The 26,791-nt window shown below is 41.3% G+C and overlaps 2 protein-coding genes across 3 annotated transcripts in view; one reads left to right on the top strand and one right to left on the bottom strand.

The window, feature by feature from the left end:
* PCYT1B (phosphate cytidylyltransferase 1B, choline) overlaps positions 1-4,838 on the top strand; it is a 43,026-nt gene extending 38,188 nt beyond the window's left edge. For both annotated transcript variants that reach the window (XM_021552981.4, XM_021552980.4), the window contains exon 8: positions 6-4,838. In XM_021552981.4, the coding sequence (XP_021408656.1) occupies positions 6-212 (207 nt within the window). In that variant the 3' untranslated portion in view covers positions 213-4,838. The remainder of the gene's footprint in view (positions 1-5) is intronic.
* A 6,485-nt stretch (positions 4,839-11,323) lies between these two features.
* The window catches only part of PDK3 (pyruvate dehydrogenase kinase 3), a 50,468-nt gene continuing 35,000 nt past the window's right edge, over positions 11,324-26,791 (bottom strand). The window contains exons 5-11 of the mRNA XM_021552978.3: positions 26,652-26,741; positions 23,392-23,469; positions 21,224-21,300; positions 19,934-20,035; positions 19,226-19,336; positions 14,091-14,204; positions 11,324-13,053 (exon numbers count right to left, since the gene is read on the bottom strand). Of these exons, the coding sequence (XP_021408653.2) occupies positions 12,910-13,053; positions 14,091-14,204; positions 19,226-19,336; positions 19,934-20,035; positions 21,224-21,300; positions 23,392-23,469; positions 26,652-26,741 (716 nt within the window). The 3' untranslated portion in view covers positions 11,324-12,909. The remainder of the gene's footprint in view (positions 13,054-14,090; positions 14,205-19,225; positions 19,337-19,933; positions 20,036-21,223; positions 21,301-23,391; positions 23,470-26,651; positions 26,742-26,791) is intronic.

The raw sequence follows: 26,791 nt of genomic DNA, 5'->3' as shown, positions 1-26,791 counted from the left end.
TGCAGAAGCAGATGTTCCAGGAACGAAGCGGCCGAATGCTCCAGGCTTTTTCTCCCCGGCAGAGCCCAAACAGCAGTCCTACACGAGGCCGCTCTCCGTCCCGTTCTCCATCTCCACCCTGGGTCATCAATAAGACCTCCCCTCCCTCTTCTCCAAAAGCTGCCTCTGCTTCCCTCAGCAGCATGAGCGAGGGAGACGAGGATGAAAAATAAAATATATATTTTTTTAACCGTGAGACAGAAGAACAAGCTATGAACTCAACCACTGGATGGGGAGAAGCGTGAGGAACACCAGGGGTATCTCTGGCAGCAAGGATCGTGCTCTGGGAGATGTCAAAAATGAACTGGAGCACAGCAAGGGAGATCTCAGGAAGAGCTTATCCCATCCCCACTCCCTCAGTGCTGGAGGCCCAGCACAGCCCCAGGGACTGACAGAAAAACACACCATGTGCAAGTTCCTGCCCCTGTCTTGCTGCTTTCCAGCTGCTGCTCCAGGCCAGGCCCGTGGGAGCTCTGCACTGAAAGGGGCTGGCAGGAGGAGCCCAGCTGGCTCCTGATCCAGACCCAGCACACAGGGAAGTGCTGGCTGCAGCCTGCAGAGAGAAGATGCAGTTGTACCCTGCTGACCTTGAGCTCTTCTGGCACATGAAGGAATGGCATTGCTGCAGCAAATATATTGAGAAACTGGGAATAAAGTTGAGGTTTTTTTCCTTTTGAATAACATCTGTCCCAGAGCCCAAATCATGCACTGAAATGAAGAGCTCTCCAAGCAAGTTGGTGGAAATCCATTTAACATTCAGTGCTGCTTGTTGACCAAGCCTCTGTGTGGGGTATATATAAGGAGTCAGGCTTTTTGCTTTATAAAATCACTCTCCATGTTCCTAGTGCCTGTACAGCTGCCTAATCACTTCTGGTTTGCTCCCTGGCTTTGCACTTTGAAGGCAAGAAAGTAAATGAAAATACAGCCATAGCTGGAATGTGGTGGTGTAGGAAATAAGAGAATTTGAAGATGCTGATGTTTTTTACTGGTGAATTATAAAAATATCTCAAGGCCTTGGGATGTGGCATCTTAGGAAAACCTGCTGCTCCCAGCTATATATCAGCAAATGATGAGCAAACTGCTCTTGTCACACGACACTCGGCCAGTACAAACTTTTCATCAAACTGTAAACAAGAGGTGTTTACAGACACACTGCCCCTGCAGAGGATCTCAAGGCTATTTCTCTACACTAATACGGAGGAAAAAAAGAAAAGGAAACTTTTTGAACAGGATTAGGCACAACTGTTTTCTTTGTGTGTCCATGACACGTGTATGACACATGACACAAGTGAAGCTCTCCCCTCAGTGCTGATCTTCCTAGTTGGCAAAGCCAGCTCTGCTTGGCATCTGTTTCCACGTTGTTCAGTCCCTCAGCTGACACCTGCTGAGGTGGCTGCAGGAGCTGGCAGGATTCCTGAGCCCTGGGGCTGCTCCGCCCCACAGCTGCAGGAAACCCCAGCGTTGTGGTGGGGCTGTGCTGCTGATGCAATTTGGCTGCCAGGTTTGCCTGGCACAGCTGCCTCGCTGCACAGGCACGTTTGAGGCTCTGCAGCCCAGCAGAAGCTTTGGTGCCAGGCCAGCAGGTAAAGGCTGCCACTGTCCCTGTCTCACAGGCAGCCACAGCAGCACTCTGTGCCACCACTGCCTGGAACTGCAAACCCACCAGGACATGCTGGCTGCCGTGGGCAGCACCAGTCAGCATTTGCTGGTTTCCTGCAAAGGCAGCACAGGAAATGCTGGGGGAGGGAGAACTCCACATCTCTCTAGGAAAAAAAAAGAGGGACCAAGATGCCCGAGTATGTGAGGTGGTTGTGCTTGCTTGCAGCAGGACCCCCCGACTGCTGTCCTTACTTGCTGGGTGACCTGGTTGGTCAGTAGACACCTTGCCAGATACTCTTCTGGGCAAGTAAATGACAGACCTTAGTACCAGGCACCAGATTAGCTCCACACTCTTCTCAGTCCCTACAGTTTTCATCCCTCCTCCAGTATGAGGTAACTGATTTTTCTTTGGCAACACATTGCCAGACACTTCTCACACCACCACAAGACCAAGTACACAGCATCTCATGCACTTTGTTTTCTGGGGTCAAGCCAGTTCCTTCACAGAGCTGCAAACACAGGTGAGCAGGAAATAGGGTGGAATATGTAAAGGGACAGTCACAGATATTTCAGCTGCCACCAGCTGTGTGCCTGATGGGATGATGCAATTAAGACCTTTCTCAGCCTTAGGCAACCTGTTACTGTAATTTCATACCTGGGATGCACTTGTTAGTTTTTCTGGTCCTTTGCAAGTCTTAAGCCTTCTCATCACACACCACCGTAGGAACTGCCTGCTTCTACTGGTGCTGTTGTAAGAGCCATATCCAAATGCAGTGGAGGTGGGCAGGGATTTGTTCTTGGCTTTTACTGTTGTTTTTTGTTCATTTTACTTTCCTAGCACTTACTGTTCAGCAACCCTTGCTCAGTGGTTTGAATGGAGACAGCACCACAACTTGTACATGGGAACTAGAGAAAAACTCACCAGTGACCTGTTGTTAACAGAAGCTGTTTCTCAGGGTCACACACGTGGCAACCCAGCAACAAAGCCATATTCTGTACCATATTGTCCTGTTTGCATTTGGGGTATCACTAAGCTGAAGCCTTTGCCCTGCTGGTACATTCATGTGCTGTCTCCAGCAAACCAGAACCTCATGGTGTCTGGACATGTGGGAGGCAATTTTGCACTTTTGGGTTTTCCTTTTCACAAGTATTGCTTTAATTCAGTCCTATTTATCAGCCAAGCTCCACATGAACAATAAAGTGTATGAGAGACACAGGTGCCTCTCCCCTTCATTTTACAGCATCTTTGGACACATGAACACAACCTGCAGAGGAAACCTCAGTGGTGGCACAGTGTCTGTCATCCCCATCCTTGGTAGCCCAGGGCTTTACACCCCCACAAAGCCACAAGAGCAGCTCTGCCAACATGCCCAAAAGGCTGCTGCTTGAGTTCTGCTGCTCTGCACTAAGAGGATCACCTCTCCTTGCCTTTACCTTACAGCCAGAACAGTGGGGGTGAAGGTGAGGAAGTGCTTGTCCCAGCTGGAAAGTTGCAGCATGACATCAGCAGTGTGATACCTTCTTTTCCCTGTCCCAACACAGTGGAATCAGGAGCCAATATTTTAATTCTTACTTCAAAGTGCAAGAAAGAAATGGTGCTTTTGCAGCCATTCTGGTTCCACTGCTGAAAAACATCCCCAGCAGCAACTGAGTTGCTCTCGTGGGTGCCAAGATGATATTTGGCAGTGCCAGATGGAAAACTGCAGCAGCAAACATGAGCCACAGGGACAAATCCTGACACTGGCTTTTGGACTTGACTCTTCCCTGAACCAAGTCAGTCTGGTGTACCAATATTCTTGCTTTGCTCTTTCCCATTTGACCTTTCTGTAAGAAGTCAGTACCTGCAGCAGCTCTAAAGATTATTTCTTCAACAATCCTGCCTCAGGCAGGGAGAAGCTGAAACAGCAAATGGAGGCTCAAGACTTCCTAGCTGGGACATTTTTAATTATGGAATAAGCAAATTTCCAATATGCAAATATTCATTGAGCATAGGAGAAAAACCATTTAATGGCAAAGAGTCGGCACCAAAATGTTCCCAGATAATACACGGTTACCTGTACGACCTGAGATGGATTTGGGTCTGTTTCAGCAGTGCCTTGGTACCTCTTGGGAGATGTGTAAGGAACATCCCTGGGAGTGAGCTGATGATGTGCAGCCCAGACCAGAGGAGACCCTTGTTTTGGTTCAGGGCAAACCCTTCAGGAACAAGGCAGTCCCTGAATTAACACCAGGCCTGTCGGCTCAGCAGGAAGGAAGGGTTTGATGCTACAGTAAATTTGCATGCAAAAGGGTACCAAACCATCATGGGAAGTCTCCTGTGTGATACCACATAACTCCCCGACCTTCTCATCAAACAGAGCTGAAAGTGAGGCAGAAAATGGAGCCAGGGCTTTGCCTCTTGCATGGAGGCCCTTTCAAGAACCAAACCATCTTAAGAACTCCTCTTCTGATTGGATTTTGACAAGAGCTCGCTGTCCTCTCAAAACACAATGTGTGTTCCACAAGCACACACACACAGGTGTTTTCTGTCCTTTTCTTTCTATAAGAAAGGCCCTTTCCTGGTGTATGGAAGGGCAGCATCGACATTTCTAATCCAAATGGAAATCAAGGCCACTGCCTCCTGGCTTTTCCTGAGGGGAGGAGAGACAGATACAGCCCAATATAAAAATAACTGAAAGCCTTTGGACATGCATAAGTGGGGAATGTGGGACTGAGACTCCAGCAAAATGGAGGTGCTTCCCAGGACAAGCACCGGATTTCCCAGCGGAATGCAGCAGGCTCCCATGTTACAACCAGTTCCTCAAATATGAGACCTGAACTCCCCTGCCCCAGCAGTTACTCATGGCCAGTTCCAACAGTTCTTTCACATCTGCTATCTCCATCTTCTTTTGGATACTCTTCAACAGCATCAATCCCTGCTTCAACAAGGAATGAGGAACTGCAAGTTCTGAGCCAGGTGAGGCAGTTCTGCCTTTCACACAAATACAATTTAATTTTTAAAATGTTTAACAGAATTAGTCAAGACAAAAATGTTCCATTATCTCAATTATTCCTGTGCCTAAGCACATGACAGCAGGAACACTCAAAGGGAAAATCCTCCCTGGTGGCACCAACCAGGCTGCATGTGCACATCAAGTCTCACACATACTTCAAATTCTAGAAACAGCTTTGATAGAATAAATTATGTCCTCTTCAACACATTTTGTGGTATTTTTTTTTTACCATATTATTGTGATTCTCTAATTATATTTCTCTACAAGCACTGGTTTTCCATAAAATGAAGTGACTGTGAACTGCAAAGGCATCATCTGTGCAGTAAGAGCAGATTAATTATAGCCTGCTCTTTACAAGTGACCAGTTCTGATTACCAACAGGGGATGCTATTTTAATGTTCTACACACCATACTGGGCTCCAGCTCTTTTATTTCAAAACTAACACATTAACCAGTAGGGATCCAGTTACTTTGCTACTTGGCCATATTTAAGATAGTTTATATCATCATCAGTTTTAAAGTTAATGAGCTTCATTTTTAGCAGTGTCCTGAGCTTGCACTTCTGTAGCATGTCATTAAAAGCCAAATGCCAAAACAAAATGGGAAACTGTACCTTGGGGGAAATTTTCATTTGTTCCCCCTTGGTTATCTAAAAGGCCTCTCCCAAATGAGTGCCTTTATTCCAGAAAAGGAACAACCTAACATTTTAAATATTCATACTGTTCACATGCAAACAAAACTGCATAAAACCATATCCTGTATAAGAATTAACAAAATGCCTCTAGAATAGCTGGTTCCAAATTAAATATAATTCAAACAGCATCACAAATCTTGGGTGGTTTGTTTTAATTTCCTTTTTCCTCCTCAAGAGAACCTTTTCTTCAAATGACCCCACAGCACAAACCTGGTACCACAGCCACAGAGAGAACACGAAGAACTGTTAGACACAAGCTCACAGTCTGTATATTTTAAAGAAATGGAAGAAAAAATAAACCCGCAAGGTCAAACACCTCTATTCTGACACCTTTAAATTTCCACTTTGGGAAGTCAAATCAATTTTTCATTAAGGATGTAGAGCTAAACCACACAGGAGCCAATTAAAACCCAGCCATTATGCAATGGGCCATGGTGGTACCATGCCATCAACAGAACTTGACTCCAGCCATTCTGACCTGAATGAAATTGTACCCACAGAGAACTACCCGAGACATCTTGCATGTCTTACTCAACTGTTTACCAAGAACCCAAAAGTTCAGATTATGTATTTGAGCACTAACAGCAAGACAAAATTAGTTTCAAAAGACCAGAAGAAAGCAGAACTCCAGCCTCTTCACCCATCACAAATGGCTACTTATGAAATAGTTTGTGAGTGGCAGCCTTGTCCATTACAACATGCAGGACTCGGTGGTTTTACACAGGCAGTTTTGAAGTGCTGCCTCACACTGACCACAGACACCCATTCACTGAAGGGACACCCAGCTCTGAAAACCAAGGAAGATTTGTTTCCCTGGGGGGGAAAATTGACCTTTAGTGCAACAACAGAGAGAAACTACCTCACAGCTGTGACTCACACCCAGCACACACAGAGAGAGCCACCTTACCTCAGTGCAAATCTGACCATGCCTGAAGTGTTGAACCTCCACCACCCTAAGGACCCCATATTCCATGTCCACAAAGAGATTTATTAACCAAAGGGTGAAGAACCAACTGGATCAGGCAAGGAAGGTGCTCCGGGGCAGCCATGCACACCCACAGTCCCAAGTCTGCCAGGACAGCTCTCATGGCATAACATTGCATCAGCTCCCACAACCACAAGCACTGCAATGAAACTCCTCTGAAAGCTTCCAAATACCAAACCATCGACGTGGGACCGTGAAAATGGGAAGAACTGAAGTTTTCTGAAAATGATATTTTAAATCAGTGTATTGCAGGTACCTGCACATTTATTAAATACATGAAAAGAATCCACAGTGGCAGAGCAAAACAGAAAATCGTTTTACAATGTTCAAATGCTGGCTGCAGCTGCACACTGGCAGAAGCACAGTGATGTGCCTACTGCCTTAGGACTAGGAGACCCATGAGGGGAGTAACTTGGGCCAAAGAAATACAAAAATTAAGCAACTCACTAGGACAGAAAAGGACTTCAGGATTGCTGTGGCACCATTTCTAAATGGCTGCTGCTCTTAGACAACACACAGCAGGCATTATTTACTACATTCCATGCAACTCCCAGACAAGATAGTACAACAACTTCAAGTAAAAACAGCCTCTGAGTTAGATCATGACTATAAACTGATCTGACATTTTACAAAAGTTTCTTTTTTCCTATCAAGCATGCCTGACATGTTTTATATGTCTCGCTTCATTTAAAAACTGTTTACTGCAAGACTTCTTTCCACTGAAAACAACAAATTGAAGTACTGAGTAAGTCTACAGCATCTAAAAAAGGCATGAATTGTATAACAAGAAACTCATCCCTTATTACAAATTGTTCTCCCACATATGTCTGTATCCTAAAGCCATAAATCTTCATTATACTGCTGCTACAACTGTTTGCTTTATCTTCTACAGGCAGCAACTGTCAAATATGCAGTGCACGCTGACACATTTTGCGATTTTGAGCTACTTAATTAACTACTCATCTCCTGTGAATAGCCCATCATGGCAAATGGTAAGCAGTGAGAAAGTACAACACACAGATTTCTTCTCAGCTGAAGTTTTAAAATAAATTCTTAATCTGAATGAAAATTATCTCAGTTCCAGCAAAATCTGGCCATCTGGAGCCTCATTTATTACTTAATAAGAAAGCTAACGAGCCAAGCAGGACGGGTCCCCAAGCACTTTCCTGCTCTGGAACAGCTTGGTAACAAACTGGGTTTTTTCATTTTCCTGAATATCTTACAAATGCATATAAAACATCATGGAACGCTGAAGAAATTTGAAGGTAAAAGCCTTGGGTCTTATAGACCTGTTTACAAGAGCTATTTTGGCTGTCAAGAATAATCCGAGAATTAGCTTTTGGGAGGTTTATATAGCAGGAAAAAACCCAAACCAAAAGCTGTTCATATGCTAAAATTCTTCTTGAGCTCCCAAGAGCAGCTCTCTGAAGGTGCACCTCTCTAGGCATGTGAGAAATGGACCTTGGGACTCCAGTCACAAACTGAGCTCCATACTATGTGAAACCAAGCCAGTCCCTTAAAAATGTCAACATGTAGTTTTGACATAGTTTTATTTGTCAACCACGGAAAGCAAAAAGGAAAACAAGAGGATACACAAGTCAAATACACAGGTAACAGACCAGAAACAAGACAAGTATCAGAAGACTTAAAAATAAATTTAAAATATCACCAGGTAATCTCATTAAAAAATACCTTCTCACTCTGCCATTACAGGTTTAGTAGATTCAAAGGATGCCACCTCAGAGGAAAGGCACTACAAGACCACTTTCCCACGCTTTTGCCAGGTGCAACACTGAGCAGCTCAGCAGGAGGAGCTGTCCCATACCTGACCTTGGGAACAAAGGGACTTGATTTCCACCCACATGACAAACTCATCACACACCAGGCAGGGTCAGCACACCTCCCATGTGAGGTGAGCCAGCCTGCAGGTCCCTGAGGACAATCCCTGCCTGACGTGACCTGCAGAGGGCACGGGTTTCAAAGGACTGTGTCCAACACCACTTGGCAGTATTCAATTCAAAGGAAAAAAAATCAATAAAGCAATTAACACCAGAAGGACAATGCCAGAATTATCATACACTCATCAATCCTTCTAGTGCTACATGAAAACCCCTCCAGATTTAAGAAGCAAACAAGTTCATTATGCTGATTTCTGAGGACTTTTAAGGCAACATAATGCTCCAATTAAAGCACATGAACTTTAAATTTTCTTATTTATTTTTAATTAGAAAGCCACTTCAATTACACAAATCTTCATTGTTTCAAATTAGTATCAACAGCCCGAGTCCTGATCCTGAGAACATTAATTTAAGTGGCATTCCTCTCGTACACTGTTGACTTGTACAAGTATTTGCAAGACTCAGCCCTGAAGTCACCACACAGTTTATAGCAATGTTCCTCATTTGTGAACAAACTCAAGCTCTGAAGTCAGTAACACATTGTTCTGTTATGTGCCATCATATTCTCTTCAGCAAAACCACTTTTACATAGGTGAATCTATAGACAGGTGTGGATGCCCGGAAGAAGAAAGGAACAGCTACCAGAAACCACGTCAACCTGGAAACAAGCAAGGAAAGGGAACACTACAATGGGGCATGGTTATCATCAAGAGAAGTACTAACACTGAACATTTAGGCAGTTTTCTACAGAATTATTTTAATGAACCTTGACCATTTTTGCAGCACCTCACACATAAGGATCTAGAGGTACCTATTAATAAGGTGAGGAGGGAGGAAACCTCTTCCATGAGGTCAAGATATCACCTTAAATACTATATCTGGGTGAAGGTGAACAGCAGATTGCACTGAAGATCACTGTTGCTCACTTAGAAAAAATGAACAGCTGTATCAAAGCAAATGCTACTGAGGACAAAGAAAAGAATGCTACCCAGTTGTAGCAGTAAATGCAGCCTTTCATAGCCAAAAAGTAGCCTGAGTTTTGCAAGAACACTATAATTAATATCCATATTCTTTAAGCATGTGCCAATGGACCTGCTATAAACACTGCCCAAGAGGTAGCACAGACTGCAGCAGGACAAAGACTTTCTCTGTGCTCTCCTAGGTCATCATAGTCAATTACACAAAGACTACACCTGAGTTGCAAAAGAAGCGTTTTGGTATTTTATGAATATTTCTAATCAAATGCAGACTCTGAAAGACCCCTTGTTGCCCCAAAACAAAGCCTAGAAAAGCAGGAAGCACAAATATGTACATCATTTGGAGAGACTTCTATATCTATTAACATTAAACTAGGCAGAGGATTAATAAAATTACATTCAAGACACATACACCAGAAAAATGCACAATGGACAAAAAGTAAATTATTTGTTACACTATGACATAGAGAAGGTGTTTGTAAATTCTCAGGAATAATTAAGGAGCAAACATCTCTTGTTCAGTTTGTTAATCATAAACACAACAGGTAACACAGGTAACGAACATTTTCAGTGAAAACATTTTTTTTTTGTATTTGTGTGTCCTGTAAGTCAAGAAAAGTAGGCTGTAATGACATCAGCCAGCCATAACTCTGAAATTCATGAAAAGGAAATATACTTTTGTATCACCAGAAAGTTTGGAATTAAAGCCCCAAGATATTAAAACATAGTTTTAAGATATTCCAATCAAAGGTAGAAGTAACAGGGAAAAAAAATCAGTGTCTGTAGTTAAACTAGGCATATTAAAAAACCCACCCCTGCTCATTTTTCAGGCACAGCCTTTGAAAAACCCTCTTCTAACTGAAGATCTGCTGCTGCTGCTTCCTAAAACAGTTTTCAGACTAATACCACTATGTAGAAGCATGGCATAAGGACAATGAGTGGGGAACAACTGATGGCACACCTGGAATTGCCACTAAGGCTGCCTGAACAAGGGTGGAGAGAAGAAAAGTTGCTTTGCTCTCGTATTCATTGTAATGCCCCCATAAAGACCTTGGGGAATGGAAAGAAAATCAATTCCTTGTGCTCCAGCCTGCTCTTTTGAGGTGTTTGTACAAGCTCAGGGTTCTTGGAAGTGGGTGTCATTTCAGAGGAGTTCAGTTTTCAAGTACTGGAGCACTCCAGTCCTGTAAGCAGCCGGTTGTTTTTGTGGCTCAAGTGACATCACTAACACACCAAAATGTCCCCCATGGTAACTCCAGCTTTTGTTCTCAGTGTCCATGGTTTACATCCCATGGCTCCATGGCCTACATGCACTTCATGAGAACAAGTCCAATGCGTCAGCATCTTTCCTTTCTGTTCCCTCTCCTTGTCATGTATAAGGAGACAGCAAAAAACAAGTACCAGGTCAGGATTTACTACTTCAAAATACAATTTCTAACAAAAGCTGAAATTCAAGTTTCTTATGTAGATTGCCTTATTCCTTGGAATGTTTTGGGTAATGTTCTATAAAAAACACACCACATGCAACCAAGGAAATATTAGTTTCATCACAAATTTCTATCTTTAACCAAAATCTCTGCAATTACTATAAAGCATATGCAACTTGAAATAATTTTAAAAACAGTACGAAGTTACAGGTGGGGGCAGAAGATAAATGACTACATTTTAGTAGCTGTAACTTGCAATCAGTGTTTTCAGTCAAACCATTGCCCTGGTTTCACCACAGCTGTATTGCTTGAATAGCAACCTGCCTTCTCTGCAGCAGTGCCTGCAGCGCTGGGAAGCTGCTGCTCTGGAGGCCACACGTGTCACACCCTCACCGTGCCCTGCCAGGATCCTCCGGCCAGGTCCAGCTTGGGAATGGGAGGGCCCCATCAGCCCCCTCCTCTTCCTGCCTCTGGCAGAGGGGGCTCCGAGGGCAGCACTGCCCAGCTGACCGGGGGGAGCCTTCCGCAGCTGCCCGGCAGGGAAGGGCAGCAGCCCACGGAGACAAGGACCTGGCGCTCCCACGGGCCTGATCCCAGTCCCTGTGACTGGGAACACCCACGCGACCTCGAGCCCTGGGAGCTCATCCACTGCTCCCACACGCTCAGGAACTCGCTGCAACAGGCAAGGCAAGAACTTCGACTCCTCAGAAATGGGGCTCTATGGAGTTTATTGCTCAAAGCACTTTATAATCCTTCAATGAGATGTGCTATGAAGTGCAAAGTACTATTGTTAAGTCAAACTAAGATTCTTTTTCTTTTTTTAAAATACCTAGGAATTTCTCAGCATTTCCCTAATAAATCTGTTCTTTAGAAAAATAAATAACTGGGAGGACAAAAGGGACAGTTCCCCCACAATTTCAGTAAACAAGTTTCACTTTTCCATGCTAAAACCTCTATTAGCTTTCCAAAAAATATCAAAACACCTAAGAGAAATTAAGGGTGCATCAGAGTTGCTTACAACTCATCTCCTTTATTGCCACAGCTAATGTATCACCAGAGCTTCCAAGTTTCACTGTTTTTTCTGAAAGGCCATAGTATCAGAAAAAGCATTTGGCAAAGACTTTGTGAAGAACAGTTTTCTAATAGTCAGCAGTGACCCTTACAATAAAGTTAAGGGGAAAATATTTGTATATTTTTCATTTTTGATGTTTTTTAACTTAAACCAGGTACTGACCACATTTTGTCCCTCCCATTTCTACTGTATTTCCAGTTCATGTAATTAGACCAATGACATGTTCCAAAAGCTGAGGTACAACATCTTTATATACACTACAAATTCAGATTACCAGACTGTAGTCAGACATTGAATGTATAAATAACTTTGCAAACTATTTACAGGTTTTAAACTAATCAGGTTTCAAGCAACCAACAATCTTAAGGCAAATTCATTTGTATGACTGGCTGTCTGGCCTCTCAGCATTTCTCTCCCCTCCCCAATTCCTCTAAAATGATAAGCGAATAGGAACTTGAATTACCCCCTGCCCCTGTACTGACAGAATTTCTTGTATGAAGAAATGATCTAACTACTTAGGAGCTTTCCTCAAAACAAGGAAAAATGCACAGAAATGCACTTCTGTGTCAAGAAAATCATTAAGTTGCATACCAAGAAGTGGAAGTCCTACTGTCTTGTAACAACACAACTTTTGTATGCACATGGCAAATGGGTTTGGGAATTTGGAGAAAGCATCAATTTAAAGCTGCACAACCCTTTTAGAACTATGCATTTATAAACTCAGTAGAGATAAAATCAGAAGAGCTCAAAGGGATTTTCTCTTAGGGGTGACACTGTGCAATACAAAATGCTGCATGAAGCACACGTTTAACTACGTCAGAATTTTTCTCTTACACCATACTGCTGTGCAAGATACTATTCACCACTTTAAGGGATTCTGCACATCCTACCAATCCTTACACTGGAATAAGAATTGGCCCCTTCAAATAGTATCTTTTTGTTACAACATCGTGTTCCTAAGTGCAATCACAGTGCAATCCCTTTTGTCAATGCATGACTGAAGCAACCAAGCATATTCTGGTGAAGTACACAGGATTCACATACCAAACGTGCTCAGTGCCTTCCTTCAAGTCCCAATCATCACTTTGTTCTTAGTATTTTCAATGCCCTGATTAGGTCTTTGTTTGGAAGTAATTAGCTACTGTGGTTTGAAGGATTTTGGAACAAAGCAGAGACTTTATACTGAATGCAGAGGTCATCTCCAACAGAGACAAAAGGTGGCAAATTATCGATTAGCTTTGTATTTAGAAGCATCCCTTGGTTCACTGCTAGGATTGCTCCAGTCATCTGCTTCAGGTGTGGTCTTGTAGTGCCGCCACGCTGACTTATTAAAAACAGGAAGTCTTTCAAATGATTCACTTGAAAGGGCCTATGAAAAAAACAAAAGCAATGGTTAGGTATCATTGGAGATACAAGAGCAAGGTGATACTCTGGGGAGCTCTACAATTACAGCTTCTGTACCCAAGTGTCACAATTATCCCAGTGTTGCATGTCACAGCACTACTTTGAAAATACTTGAGCTACGACTAGTAGCTCTAGCTATACTCAAAGTTGCAGTCAAAGTTAAAATAAAATAATAGCATTGAAAAATACTTCCCTTCTTTCCAGGGAGTGGTGTCTACACAGATGGCAAGAAAAAGATTTTTGGTCACGAAATACTTTAGTGGGATTTGTCACTGACATAAAGCAGACAGCTACTCCAACACTTCCCCTCCCCAAGGCACTTGGGCTCTGCCAGTACACTGACCTGTGGGGGCTGACCCAGTTCAGTGCCCTGGGCCACCTTTTTCCTCTGAGAAAGGCCAGACCCTTTTCCTCCACACACACATGCAGAGGATCAAACCCATCAGAAGCAGAGGAGCCCACAACTCACTTGCCATATACAGCAGGGCACAGTGACAGTGCAAAGCCAGCAACCTACACAAGCTATACACTGTTCTTTTAAATTTTGCTGGAATTCAAGCAGTGTCACCCTTTAGCCCATGAGCCTGGGCTGTCCCAGAAAATAACAGGATCAATACAGTCTATTGCATCAAGAACTTCATAAAATAGAACATATTTACTAGTCAGGAGGTGGCCAATATTCTTGTAATTTCTATTATGGCCAAAAATTAGAATCAAAATCATGAACCAAAATTATCTCTTATCACAGTTCTTGGAAGATTCACCACTTATGACAGGTTAACAAAATACAACAATCCAACAAAGGGAAAATCACAGCAAGCTAATTAGTATTAGTGCCAGATTGTTATATAAAACCTTGGGGTTTAGGATTTTATGCAACAGATTTAGGTAAAAGTGTCAAAGATAGCAATAAGAAATTTGAAAACCAGCTGAAAAGTGAAAAGAACCTGTTACAAACAACCTGCATTGCATTAATAGTTTATAAAAGGGTGAAATTCATACCTTCAAATAAATAACAGCATCTGAACCCACACCTTCCATTGAGTAGAGTTTAAGGTCACCTTGAAAGTACCTCGCATATAGACGAGAAATTGGCAATCCATAGCCAAACCCAGCCTGCAAAAACAAGAGACAAAAGGAAAAACATGATGAGAAGTTAAAAAAATGCAACAGTAAACTCTGTATTAACTTACAAAAGAGAGGACAGCTAAATATTAGATTTGTAGCAAATTACTTTTGAAGCTTTCCTTTATTTCTCAGCTTAAACTCTACCCCAACTCAGCCTTTTGAGCAAACTCCTTTTTTTCTTGTACATTACTTATTATAATGTACAAAAAGGGCCGAGTCCTTTGGTAGAAGTCCCTTGTCCATTTGCACTTTCTCAGAGGCAGGCAGGTGCAGCATACCAGACATGCTGCTGGCAACCAGCAAAGCAACCGATGCTCTACACAGCTTCCTGACTGTGAGGACCATTGCTGTAGTACTGCATTCTTTTTTTGGAAAAAATCAAGAGTTTTGACAGCAGAGGTTTTCTCCCCCAAGCCTGCAATCATTCTCTCAAATGTCTCCAGACTACACAAGAAAGCCAGAGACAACTCTTGTCTACTTCATCTAGGTCACACTATTAAGTGACTGCTGATGGCACCGAGAGCAGCAGAATCCTGCAGAGGAACACAGACTAATACATGGCAAATTATCCTCTCTGTTTAACAAAGATCAGGATTCCACAGCAGTGAATGATCTCCTCAGGACTGAGACACAGTACAGCCCCCACAATTTTCAAAGCATAATGGACTTGATGGGTACGAAGTTTAGCTTTTAAATTGACAAAACTGATATTCATAACCATGCCTGCAACAAGATCAATCTACATCGCACCTCTTCCAACCCTCTCTTGTCAGAAAAGTTGTAAGAAAACCTCCAATCCTCTCTCACTGGAGCCAGGGAAATAAGCATAACACATGACTCTTTCAGATGACTGGCTGTGTGCTGAGAACCACAGTGGCTGGTTATGCCAAAAAAAAAAAAAAGGTTATTTGGTTATGTCCAAATCCCACCTGAATTCTTCAGGACTATCCAGTGCAATAAAGGAACTATTCCAAATACAGAAGCATTTGGAAAAAAAACCCAAACATATACAAGGCAAGGCAATATGGGTGAACTACAAGAGAAAATAAGACACTTGAAGCTTTCAGAATAACAAATTAATTCCACAATAATATTTCTACAAAAGCAACTTGACAGAAAAGTAATAAATATGCCCTGAATTTTATAAACAAAGACCTAAAATGATACAAAATAGAATGTTAAGAAGAATTTGCAAGCATTATGTACAGATAGTATGTGGCATCACTTGAAAGGAAATCCCTTGAGGGAAAAGTGAACATTAAAGAACTTGTACTACAGTGTCTGTGACAAATTCTCTTGCTGTCATCTACTACAATATCTTTAGGCCATTTTTGCCTTGTTTTTGTGTAATTCTAAATTTAGTATTAAATTGGTTTACAGTTGCTCACTCAGTTATTTTGAGCAAAATGAGACACAGAAATGCCAAATATGCCCTTTTCACACTGCTTGTCATAGCTATTAGTGTCCATTAACAGAGTCAAAACAATTGTTTAGCTACACTTTTCCCAACATCATGTTCTAAATTTCTCATAGAACTTTCATCTCTCACTAGAGACATATGCATCACTTTCAAACACCTGGCCTTGAAGCTTCAGAGATTTCTTTCTTAACCCCTAAAAAAATTTATTTGGCTGTCTTAGAAATAACTAAAAAAAGGTCAAAAGTTGACCTCCTCTCTTCCTGGAGACTGGATAATAAATACGTAAGAGAAATTATAAAGCACAGCGACCAAAAGTCAACTTGTGGACAGTCCATGCCCCAAGGATCAGCTCAAGTAAAGGGCAGCATCAAACAATACTGAAAACTTTCCTCACTCCAGAACCACCCCTCCTTAAAAGCCAACTTCTGTTTGTCTCCTCTTCCTTCATGCTCTGTGCTAGCCCACATCATTATTTCATACAGCCCTCTTTCAAATATTTCCTGTCAGCCTCTCTGTGCACTGCCTTTAGGGTGCTGTCCAGACCAGGTAACTTGCAACAACTACAGAGACAAGAGACCCCAGATGAGCACCTTGTTAAATCCTGGGCCTGCAAAGGGTCTATTTTGCAAAAGACATTTAACAAGAGGTTTTTACTACATAGATCTGTACTTGACCTAGAGGACAGAACAGTCCACGACGGTACATCTGCTCTGGGAAAGGAAAACTCCTTAGAGCAAATTTATCATTAAATGTTATGGTATGCATTAAACAAAAAGGAAGTTATTACATTTCTGTGTTACCAGCATTGACAGATTTTAATTAGAACTAATTTAAGCCATGTTTCTCCTATAAACAAATGCTGTCAGAGAACCATTGAATCACTAAGAAAACCTACCATCAATAAACATGACCATGTGTTTTAATCTGTACTCTATGTGCAGTGCAGATGACCCTAAGACCTGCTAGAATTTGAATGCTGCCATGGCAACAAGGTTTCTCAGCAGGATTTAAACATTTGCAATGACAGGGAGCAAAAATTTTCCCCAATCAACAGAAGGATACCTCTCTTTCACTGCCCCGTTCCATGAATGTTTCCTAAACTAGACAGGGGATCATATAACAACAGAAAAAAATGTTAGAACAGAAAAATATGTCTATTTACACTTCACCCCAACTTCGCTTAGAATATTACCTAAGTCAAGGATGACACACTACCAACCTTCTGCAACACTAATTCTTTAGTGGTTTGGTCTTTGGCACTAAAGAAACTCCTTTTGTATGGACATCAAAGAAGATTTATGTGTAACCTTTCTGCTGAAGCATTTTTATTTCCAGACTGACATACAGAGCACTGCATAATTGCTTTTATAACTGGATCTGGGCCATAACACCTAACATGTCAAACTTCACTGCTAAGTCCTTGTTCCTGTTAGTGGCAAGATTTGGCACAGACTCACAGTTACGACTTTCTTCTTTCTGCACACACGTATAAATAACAGAACAACTTTTCTCAACTTTCAGTCTTGTGCAGGCACTGAACCGACTCACAGGGCAAAAGCTGCCAGACTCGCAAGAGAGGGGGATCTTTTGTAGATTTGACTACAGTGGCATAGACTGGGAAAGGAAAATAAAGCCTGAAAATGGGATACAGAAGAACACCAAGGATAAATGCCACAGAATCAAAGTAAGCAGTTTTGAAGATGAGGAAGTAAATATAGAGATGCACTGAAAAAAAAAAAGAATAGAGTCAGTTCTAATATGAACACATTTTACAATCAGAGCTACAAGGAACATTCAGTTTAACAGTGAATACAACTGGTAATCAAGGTATAAGTTTATCCTGAGAATGAGTTTCAGAAAATCCGTGTAGACTGATATGGTAAATTGCTGATCAGAAGAGAGACAGAATAAAGGCAAATTATGCATCAAGAGAGATTCTACCATTTGTGACAGAAAAAAGCTTATATTTGAATTAAGGCCTGCTGCCTCTCACCACATTCAAGATAATTTTCCATGAAAAAGCAGAAGTTTGAAACATAAGACCGAGATGTGCTGTACAGGAAGGGGATGTGAAGGATCAGTACCAAGTCAGTGCAGACACAGGACTGGGTTTCACACCTCCCACAGTGCAAAGGAGTAAACCCAGTGCAATGCACTGCCATGCCACAATGGTACCCACTGTGGACCAAGGCAGCACCATAAAGACTTTCTGCTCATAAGCTAGGAAGAAATTTATTTCCTCTGAGTCACTGTGAACTGATTTTACCCTCAGTTTACTGTTAAATATTTTATATCCAAAAAAGTCACAAGAGGGATGAGAGGGACAAGAGGGAACAGCCCCAAGCTGTGCCAAGGATGTTCAGGCTGGACATCAGGAGTAATTTCTTCACTGAAAGGATTGTCAAGAATTGAAAGTGGCTGGCCAGGGAAGCACTGGAGTCAGTCACCAGCCCTGGAAGCAGTCAGGAAACAACTGGACGTGGCACTTGGTGCTGTGGTTTAATTCACATGGGGGTGTCTGGTCAAAGGCTGGACTTGATCCTGGGAGGTCACTTCCATTCTTGCCAATCCTGTGATTCCATACTCTGCCCCACATTCCATTATCCATCTGAAGGCACTTGAAGCACAGAAATATCAGTAGGGGAGAAAAAAACCCAACTACTCAGGAACATGCTAGGTAAGAATGCTCCTAAGCAGGGAAAGGAAATTTCTTAGAGAACCAACTTCTCAACAGGCTTAGAGAAAAAGGATTGCCTCAGAAGAAACAGAGATGAGAAGAGGCAAAATACAGTGTCTGTATTAATCCACTTACTGAAACCAGTCAATTGGAACAGCAGCTATACAATTTTTATCACAATGAGTCAATATGCAATTTAATAAAACAATTTAGAAATAGTATTTTAATATTTTTTTAAATCATGCTTGCTAAAAGAATCTACACATTCAACACTGAAATAATTTCCCTGCTTAAAGGAGACTATGGGGAAGTATTTTTTTAATGTGAAATATGGTCCTGATGCTTCTGAGAAAGGAGTATCACAGAAGATATTTCCAATTAAATACAAATATACCAAATATGTTCATACCACATGCAGGATCAGGCATTTTTTTTGATGTGTTTTTACAGTCCACAACTTAGACAAAAATTATCTTCAAGTTTCAGTATAAGCTTGTGCATTGCCAGAAGGTGTTTCTCAAGTGCTGAGCAGTGTCGCCCAGCTTTTTAATCAGTTTATATACAAAACTTAGATTAACAGTAATTTATATATCAAAGAGAAGCTCATTAGGTCATTCACCTGCTCAGTTATATAGCACTAATGATCCTGCCCATTAACCTGTGAAAATACTGTGCTTATGCAGGCTTTTTATGCTTGCTTCCAAGAATGTAATGTCAAGACAAAGCAAAGTAATTTTCTATTCTGTAAACTAAGTGATAACAGAATTCATTTTCTCCTGTTGTACCTGGAAAGACTTGCTCATGATAAAGCATTTTCTCAATGGAAAACCTGATCCAGCAGATTGCAGTACAGGGAAATGTAAAATCAGAGTGCTGCAAAGAGACATTTAAATATATATTGCAATTACTTACCAAAGGCACAGCCCTTGAGGGCTCCAGACTGGGCTTGGGTGCTGTTGAGTACATGTAGTTAAACAATCTCTCTATTTTTCTTAGAGGTACACCTCCACCTTGGTCACTTATCTAAGGAATGAAAATTGAAGAGTTTTAAACATTAGGTTCTGAACAAAACCCACAAAACATCAAGAAGCATTATCTAAATTACTTTAGAAATTAACTAAAGGAGCAGTTAGGGACTTTGGGGCTGTTTGGCTCGGACAAAAGAAGGCTGGGAAATGACCTTGCCATGGTCTACAGCTGAGGAGGGGAACTGGGAGGGAGGTGCTGATCTCATCTCCCTGGATCCAGCAACAGGACATGTGGGAACAGTTCAAAGAACATCAGGGGAGGTTTAGAGGGAACATCAGGAAGCATTTCTGTATGGGAAGGGTGATGAAAGCAGAACAGGATTCCTGGAGATGGTCAATAGCCCAAGTCTGTCAGTGACCAAGATGCATTTGGACACTGCCCCAAACAAACATGCTTTGACTACTGGTCAGCCCTGAAGTGGTCAGGGAGTTGGACAAGATGCTCCTTGTAGGTCCTTCCCAACTGAAAATACTCTGTTTTAATGAATATGAAGAAGGTGATGATACAATAATTAATTTGCTTTTTCAAACTAAAAGTCATTCTACTCTAAACGTAGCAGTTTTGCAATGTGTATTGTTTTTAGGCATTTACCTTAATAGATAGATCTTCCTTCCCCAAAGTGACTAAGGTTTTGATCGATGGATAGGCTTCTTTCTTACCTTCATGCAATTCCACTGTAGCTCTCATTGAATTCTGAAGATAAAAGAAAACAGTCTCTTTGATTCTAATTTTAACATATAAGATTTTTCTGACAAGTCAGAACTTGCATTTATTTTGTAGTATCTACTCTGTCCTACAGTTGTGTACAAGATAGAAAAGCCTGTATGTAACACAAGTTCAAGTGCCATCAATTCAATGAATTGCCCAGTTAAATTTTTACATTATAAGTTGTTATATAGAACTTTTATTTATTTGATATAGTCAGAGAAAAGAATTTTTTTTTTTTTTTTTTTGGTCCTGTGAGAAATCCAGTAAATATATTCATAGGATGAGAACATCCTTCACCTCCACAATGCACCACAGCAACAGTGACATTCACCACAGAAAGCTAGTTTTGATTTTCTCAGCCTAGGTCACATATAAGTTACCATCTGTCAGTCTGACTTCATGTTAACAGTTTCCAGTGCCAGGCCCAGTTCTTTACAGCTACAACTTACTGACTTGAGCCTGTTTCATGACTTGTACCAAAAACATATTGTACAAATTCTCATCTGTTCTGCTCCAAAACTAATGTTAAATGGAAAAATGGGAGAAGACTTAAATGAACACAGTTGACAAATGTCAGAAATCAAACCCCAAAAACCAGTACTTTGAAAAAGTTTCTCTCTGGCCAAACACAAATTTTCCTCTCAATTTCTGGTGTTCAGCTGCATCTCTTAGAGACCTCCTCTCTTCTTTCAATCTATATAACAGCTCTCACATGTTCCATTTGCACTCTTGTTACAATTATTCAGAAAACACAAAACTAAAACAAAGCATGTCATCTACACTATTTGAAGATACAGGGCCTGTTCTCACAATAAAGACACTGATCCTAACCAGTCCTCAAATATGCAATAAAGAAGCAAGCTCAGAAGAGCTGCAAGATTATGAATATTCCATCACTGCAAAACTAGACTGTCATGAGTGTTGCAAGTTAATAAAAAAAACCTACAAGAGCACAACAGGAAAAGTGGGAAACCAGGCAGTTTTTAAGTACACAGTGTCATAAGAGAGGGGTTCAAGTCTGGCTCTTAAACAACTGAAGAGTGTTTGAAACTTAAGAATAAGCTTAAGAAAGGAAAACTGAAATAACATTTAAGAGCTGTAACTGAAAGGAATCTCAATTTCAACAGAAATAGGGTCACAAAACCCTCCCAAATATTAACAAGTGCAACCTACCTTGAATAATTCAAATAACATATGAAACAAATGAGAAGGTACATAGACTACTTGAATAGGCTTGTTGGGAGCTTTAGCTAAAAAAAAAACAGAAATAAAAATGTCAGATCATTTTTCTTCAAAACAATATTTTGTAGCATTGCCATTTACCAGAGCAACACAAACCTGTAGGCACAGACAAGTACGTAAGCATGTTCTAATTTTCCCAGTGCGAAATTAGTTCCATGAAGTAAAAAACATACATTTTAGTCACTGCTATCACCTGAAAGAACACATTATAATTATGATCTTCAAATCCATCCAGTCAGCAGACTTTGTTTAGATATGAAACTTCACTAAGCAGTGGTTGGTTTCATATGACAGTGCATGCTAACCAAGAAAGTATTCCTAATTAAGTGGGAAACTTCCACATGCTCATGTATTATTTAAGCATAATATTTGTTGCACAAAATGATTCTTAAACTAAAGAAAAACCCACCGTTTAAATATTCTAAGATCAACTACATATCTTCCCTTCATTAAAACACACAAAATTTTTGTTTAAGTATTCACAAAAATTTTCAAACATACTTCAAACAATATCCCAGCTTCCATACTCCAAACCATCACTGAATTGTTTGTGCACTGCTGTCCCACTGTGAGTGTTTCAGCAGAGGGGTATGGCTTGGCAGAGGTCTGAATGCCAGAGTGCTCACTGATTGATTGGGCAGGAAATTATACAGCTGCATTTCGTACATCCCAGGACAGTTTTGGAGCTGAAGATGAAGTCATCCCTGAACATTCAAATATCTACTGGCATTAAATTATGCAGTTACAGAGAGTCAGACTGAGCAGCAGTTCAGACTGAAGGGAAGTCTCAAAATGGCTGCTTCATGAATTCCAGGAAGATATAAATATGCATAAAGAACATGACTGGAGTCAACTTCATTCCTTTTGGCACTGAGGGCTTGTAATAATCCCTCAGTTTTAAGAGACATGGTAATGAAAACTCCTAGGAAAAGGAGAAGACCAAAACAATGTTCTGCAAGGCAAGTTGAAAATTTTTTCTGTTAATTTTGTCAGTCCATACTCCCATTCCTTCACGCTTCACCGAAGCCAAGGCAAACTGACTCACACTTGTTTGAAGCACAGAGTCAGAAAATGACTTATTGTTGCTCTTGCAAGGTAATTTGCAAAGTTGCTTTTCCTATACTGATAATAAGCTGATCTTATGGAAATATGTAATTCTTTATTCACTTTTTTTTTTAGCTCCAACTTGCTTTCTCTACTGTTGGATCTTTTTACTTATGCCTTCAGATGAATTCTGCATTGATCGATTCCTCTGGTGTAACACTCAGTACTTTTCTCTCTAGAATCACTCCGTTTAACAGGGAAATGTCGGGTCCTTTGGTTTTGGGAGAGATGGGTGACAATGCATCATTGCTGACAGTAGCACCTTGTGTACAGAAATATTTCTACACTACCCAGTAGTACTTTGAGCAACACCCATTCCAAGTATCACACATTCCCATTGAGTGTTACCTATTTCTGAGACTTTTGCAATTCTTCTGCTGAAGTTTGGAAGTTAGTCTTATTTTTGGCTATTGTCCAAAACCTGGGAGAGGATCACTCAGGAAAAATTTTTTAACTAAAAAAAATAAGCTCCCTTTTGTCAATAAAATAATGAACAAAAAGCAGTCAATATGCTGACACAGCCTGTCTCATCAGTTTTGTGCCATTCAATTATCATCTCTGAAATCAACTTGAAGCAGATTTTCATGTGAGAGGTTTGTGATAGGATTTAAAGCATAAACTACCTACTAAAAATTCCAATTTTGCCATCTTACACTGTGTTGAGAGAGCCAGTGGAATTCAAGGGTTTATAAGCCTACTTCAGAATGAAACAAGTTTCAGTTCTGTTAGAAGATCAGAAGTTTCCTTCTCAGTTATGAGGAGTCTTGGATTATTTTCTTTAAAGTGGTAGTGAATTTAGCAAGATTGAGCTCCACATTCAACATAAAGAAGTACGGATCATGATAATAAACAATAATTCAGGTGTTCATGTTTAAATATTAGAACAAAAGTAATTGCTTAGTTCAAATTACAACTTACAATTAAATAACAAAACAAAAAGTCACAGATACCAGAAATGCGTTTTCTTACATCAGTTACATTAATTTAATAATTACCATTGAATTCTTCAATTTCCAGATCAGGTGCCACGGTATAGTACTGTTCACATAACATCTTAGCTGTTTCATAAGCATCTACAAAATAACAGAACAAACACTGATTTATCAAAATCTTCTAGCGATGACCAGCAGTGTCCATCCTCCCTGTGAAAGACCACAAACAGAACATTCACTCTGAGTACTAGTTTACAAGCATGAAGCTGGTATCCAATCTAACCCCTAATTCTCTCTGTACTCAGAGCCCAGTTGTCAGGAAAGGAAAAACTCTATCTAAAGCTCTACAAAGAAAAGCACAGTAGTGGAGGGAAGCTATTTTTCTTCCTTGTTCAGGGCTTGAAAATAAGAAGGATGTAATCTTCGGCTGACCATAAAATCTACTTATTTATTTCCTGATGAGAATTTAATACTTAATTTTCAAGGTCTCTTGGGGGAAAGCTAGAGAAGATTCTTAATTTCTTCCCACTGAACCAAAAATTACTCCCCCTGAAAATACCTCCCCATAGCCCAAATCAGGCTTGAAACACAGGTAGAAAGTTTAAGTTACCCTTTGTCACTAGAGATGTCCCCTAAGGTTCAATACAAGCAATATTGTTTAACTTATCCATCAGTGACTTGGGGCAGAGGCCTCCTCAGCGAGTTCACTGAAGACTCAGAGCTGGGAGGAGTGGCCGATACCCCCGAAAGCTGGGCAGCCCTTCAGAAGGGAGACAGGCTGGAGAGATGGGCAGGGGAATGGCCTGAAATTCAGAAAAGGCAACTGAGGGCCCTGCACTGGGGAAGGACAAGCCCAGGCACCAGCACAGGCTGGGGTGACCTGCTGGAAAGCAGCTCTGCAGAGAAGGGCCTGGGGGTCCTGGGGGACAATGAGCTGCCCATGGGCCAGCAGTGCCCTGGGGCCAGGAGGGCCAGCGGGATCCTGGGGTGCATCAGGGAGAGCCCTGCCAGCAGGTCAGGGAGGGGATCCTGCCCCTCCACCCAGCCCCTGTGAGATCAATCTGGAGTGCTGTGTCCAGTTCTGGGCTCCTCAGGACAAGACAGACACAGAGTTCCTGGAGCAGATCCAGTGGAGCACAACAAATATCATTAAGGGACAGGAGCATCTCTCTTACAAAGAGAGACTGAGGAAGTTGAGTCTGTTCAGCCCTGAGAAGAAAAAACTGAGAGGGTAGCCCATCACTGTTTAAGAGTATCTGCAGAGGAGGTGCCAAGAGGATGGAGCCTTTTGGAGACTCTTTTCTGTGATGCTGAGCAATAGGACCAGAGGCAGAAAGTGATGCATAAGAAGTTCCACCTGAACATGAGGAAGAATTTCTTCCCTGTGCAGTGACTGAACACTGGCACAGATTGCCCAGAGAGGGTGTGGAATCTCCTCCATTGGAGATGTTCAAGAACCAGGTGGGCACAATCCTGTGCCATGTGCTCTGGGATGGCCCTGCTTGAGCAGGGGGTAGGTTGAACCACATGATTTGTTGTGCTCCCTTCCAACCTGACCCATTCTGTAATTCTGTATTTGAAAAATTTCTGATTGGTTTCTTAGCCAATCTGGCTCAAACAGTCTTGAGTGCAGTCTAACATTTAATCTTCCTCTAAAAGCCAACGCTCTGGCAGAGTCCTAAGACTGTGGAAGAGGCTGTGAAGTTCAAAGCATGCTTCATGGTGTGGATGGAGATTAAGCAGCAGTAGCAGGGAGGGATCTATTGGTAAATGTAAAATCCTGGCTCCAGAAAAAAAACTGAATTCACTGTCAGCTCAAAAGACTTGCTGCAGGACAGTCAGCGAGGCAGAGAACACCACCTCAGGCAGCACAAACACAACACCTGGTGCAGCTGCTTGAAGTAAGATGTGGCTGTTTAAATAATTTCTACAATGTTTGAAGGGCATACAGGGCTTATAGCTGCCACACACAGTACCAAAATAAAACTGCTCAGAATGCTGCCTGTGAACCAGAACATTCGGGGTAGCATACAGAACATAAATTGGACAGCATACAGAACATAAATTAATCCCTCCACCAATTCTACAAGGAAAAGGCCTCAATCACCTTGACAGGACTACACAGACCCTGTCTTTGAGGCCATTTTGTTTCTTTCAAAGGCAACACTGGACACTGTTTGGTCTGTAGTGTGTATGATCTATTTTAGCTACCTGTTTGACTGGACTTAGCACCTTCTGACACTATGCACTCCCCTGTCCAAGGCAGCAACTGTGAATCTGATGACCAAAATCTATCCAAATATTGCTATTAGAAGGCAAAGCTAAATAAGTAACACAGTTGTTTACATATGAAATGCTGATGCCAAAGTGGAATAAGATCAATCAAAAGAAAAAAAAAGCTGCTGAAAAAAGGCCACAAGGGCTAGAAAAAAAAGCTGTAAGAGAGTGGTAAAAAGCACTACAAGGTGAGCTATCATACATGTCAGACTTTGAGATAAGAAAGGTTTCCCTCTCACTTCACCAAAGGCTGAGAGAAAGTGAAGGGGAGAAACATTCTATGCCCTTTTGCAGCTGCACAAAGAGCAGCAAAGGACAGAGCCTAGAATTCTCTCCTACAGTAGCACCTGCATTTGCAAATAGACACACCCAGAGTGCAAACCTCCCATGGAGATGTTCTTGAAGCAGGCAGCATTGCTTCATGTTCCCTTGCTAACATTCTGAAAGTAAATATTCACAACACAGAGCAAACAGGGCTTGCAGTGTGACTGTGCCAGATCAGTCAGGTACAACCATCACATCCATGTCTTCTGCAGGAGACAGAACAGGCTGTGCTATGATCAGATGACAGAGCAATGTGGTGTTTCACTGGGATACCTGTACACCTGAAGACATTTTACTAAAAGGCCTAGCTAAACATAACTAAACAAAACGGAAATTTCACTTACTCTCAGTTTCTGTAATACCAGCATGTGATACAAAAGCAGTACATGAGAACCTGTTTCTAAGTATTTCAAGAAAAAAACATCTGAAGTTTATCGAAACATTTAGACACTTCATCTGATATTTAAAAGCACAGACTAAACCTATTAAAAATCAAATTGCTTTCTTAGTTCTGGTAACAGACCAAAAGTTTCTCTCTTCTCAATGATGAAGACATTATAAAGTCTCAATAAGCCCAGGGCTTTATTGTGAGCAGAACTGTCATTTAATAAAATAAGAATAAATGTACTTAAATCACCTTCAGTTTCTTCTTTCTCAATAAAATATATCTGAATATTTTAAGTTAGGGGATTTTAGTAACAAAAATATTAACTTCATCTTACCTTTAACCACCTCTGTCACATCACAATTAGGATCAATACTTCCAATATGTTTGGGATGAGCAGGATTAATATCTCCACCAAAGAGAAGCGCTAAAATAAAAAAGAAATTGTAGCAAATTATATATTACCCTTGAGGCAGG

This window comes from Lonchura striata, chromosome 1, assembly GCF_050655825.1.
Source record: "Lonchura striata isolate lonStrDom1 chromosome 1, ASM5065582v1, whole genome shotgun sequence".
Lineage (NCBI taxonomy): Eukaryota > Metazoa > Chordata > Aves > Passeriformes > Estrildidae > Lonchura > Lonchura striata.
Note: the sequence above shows the minus strand (reverse complement) of the source record. Positions and strands in the feature narration are given on the sequence as shown.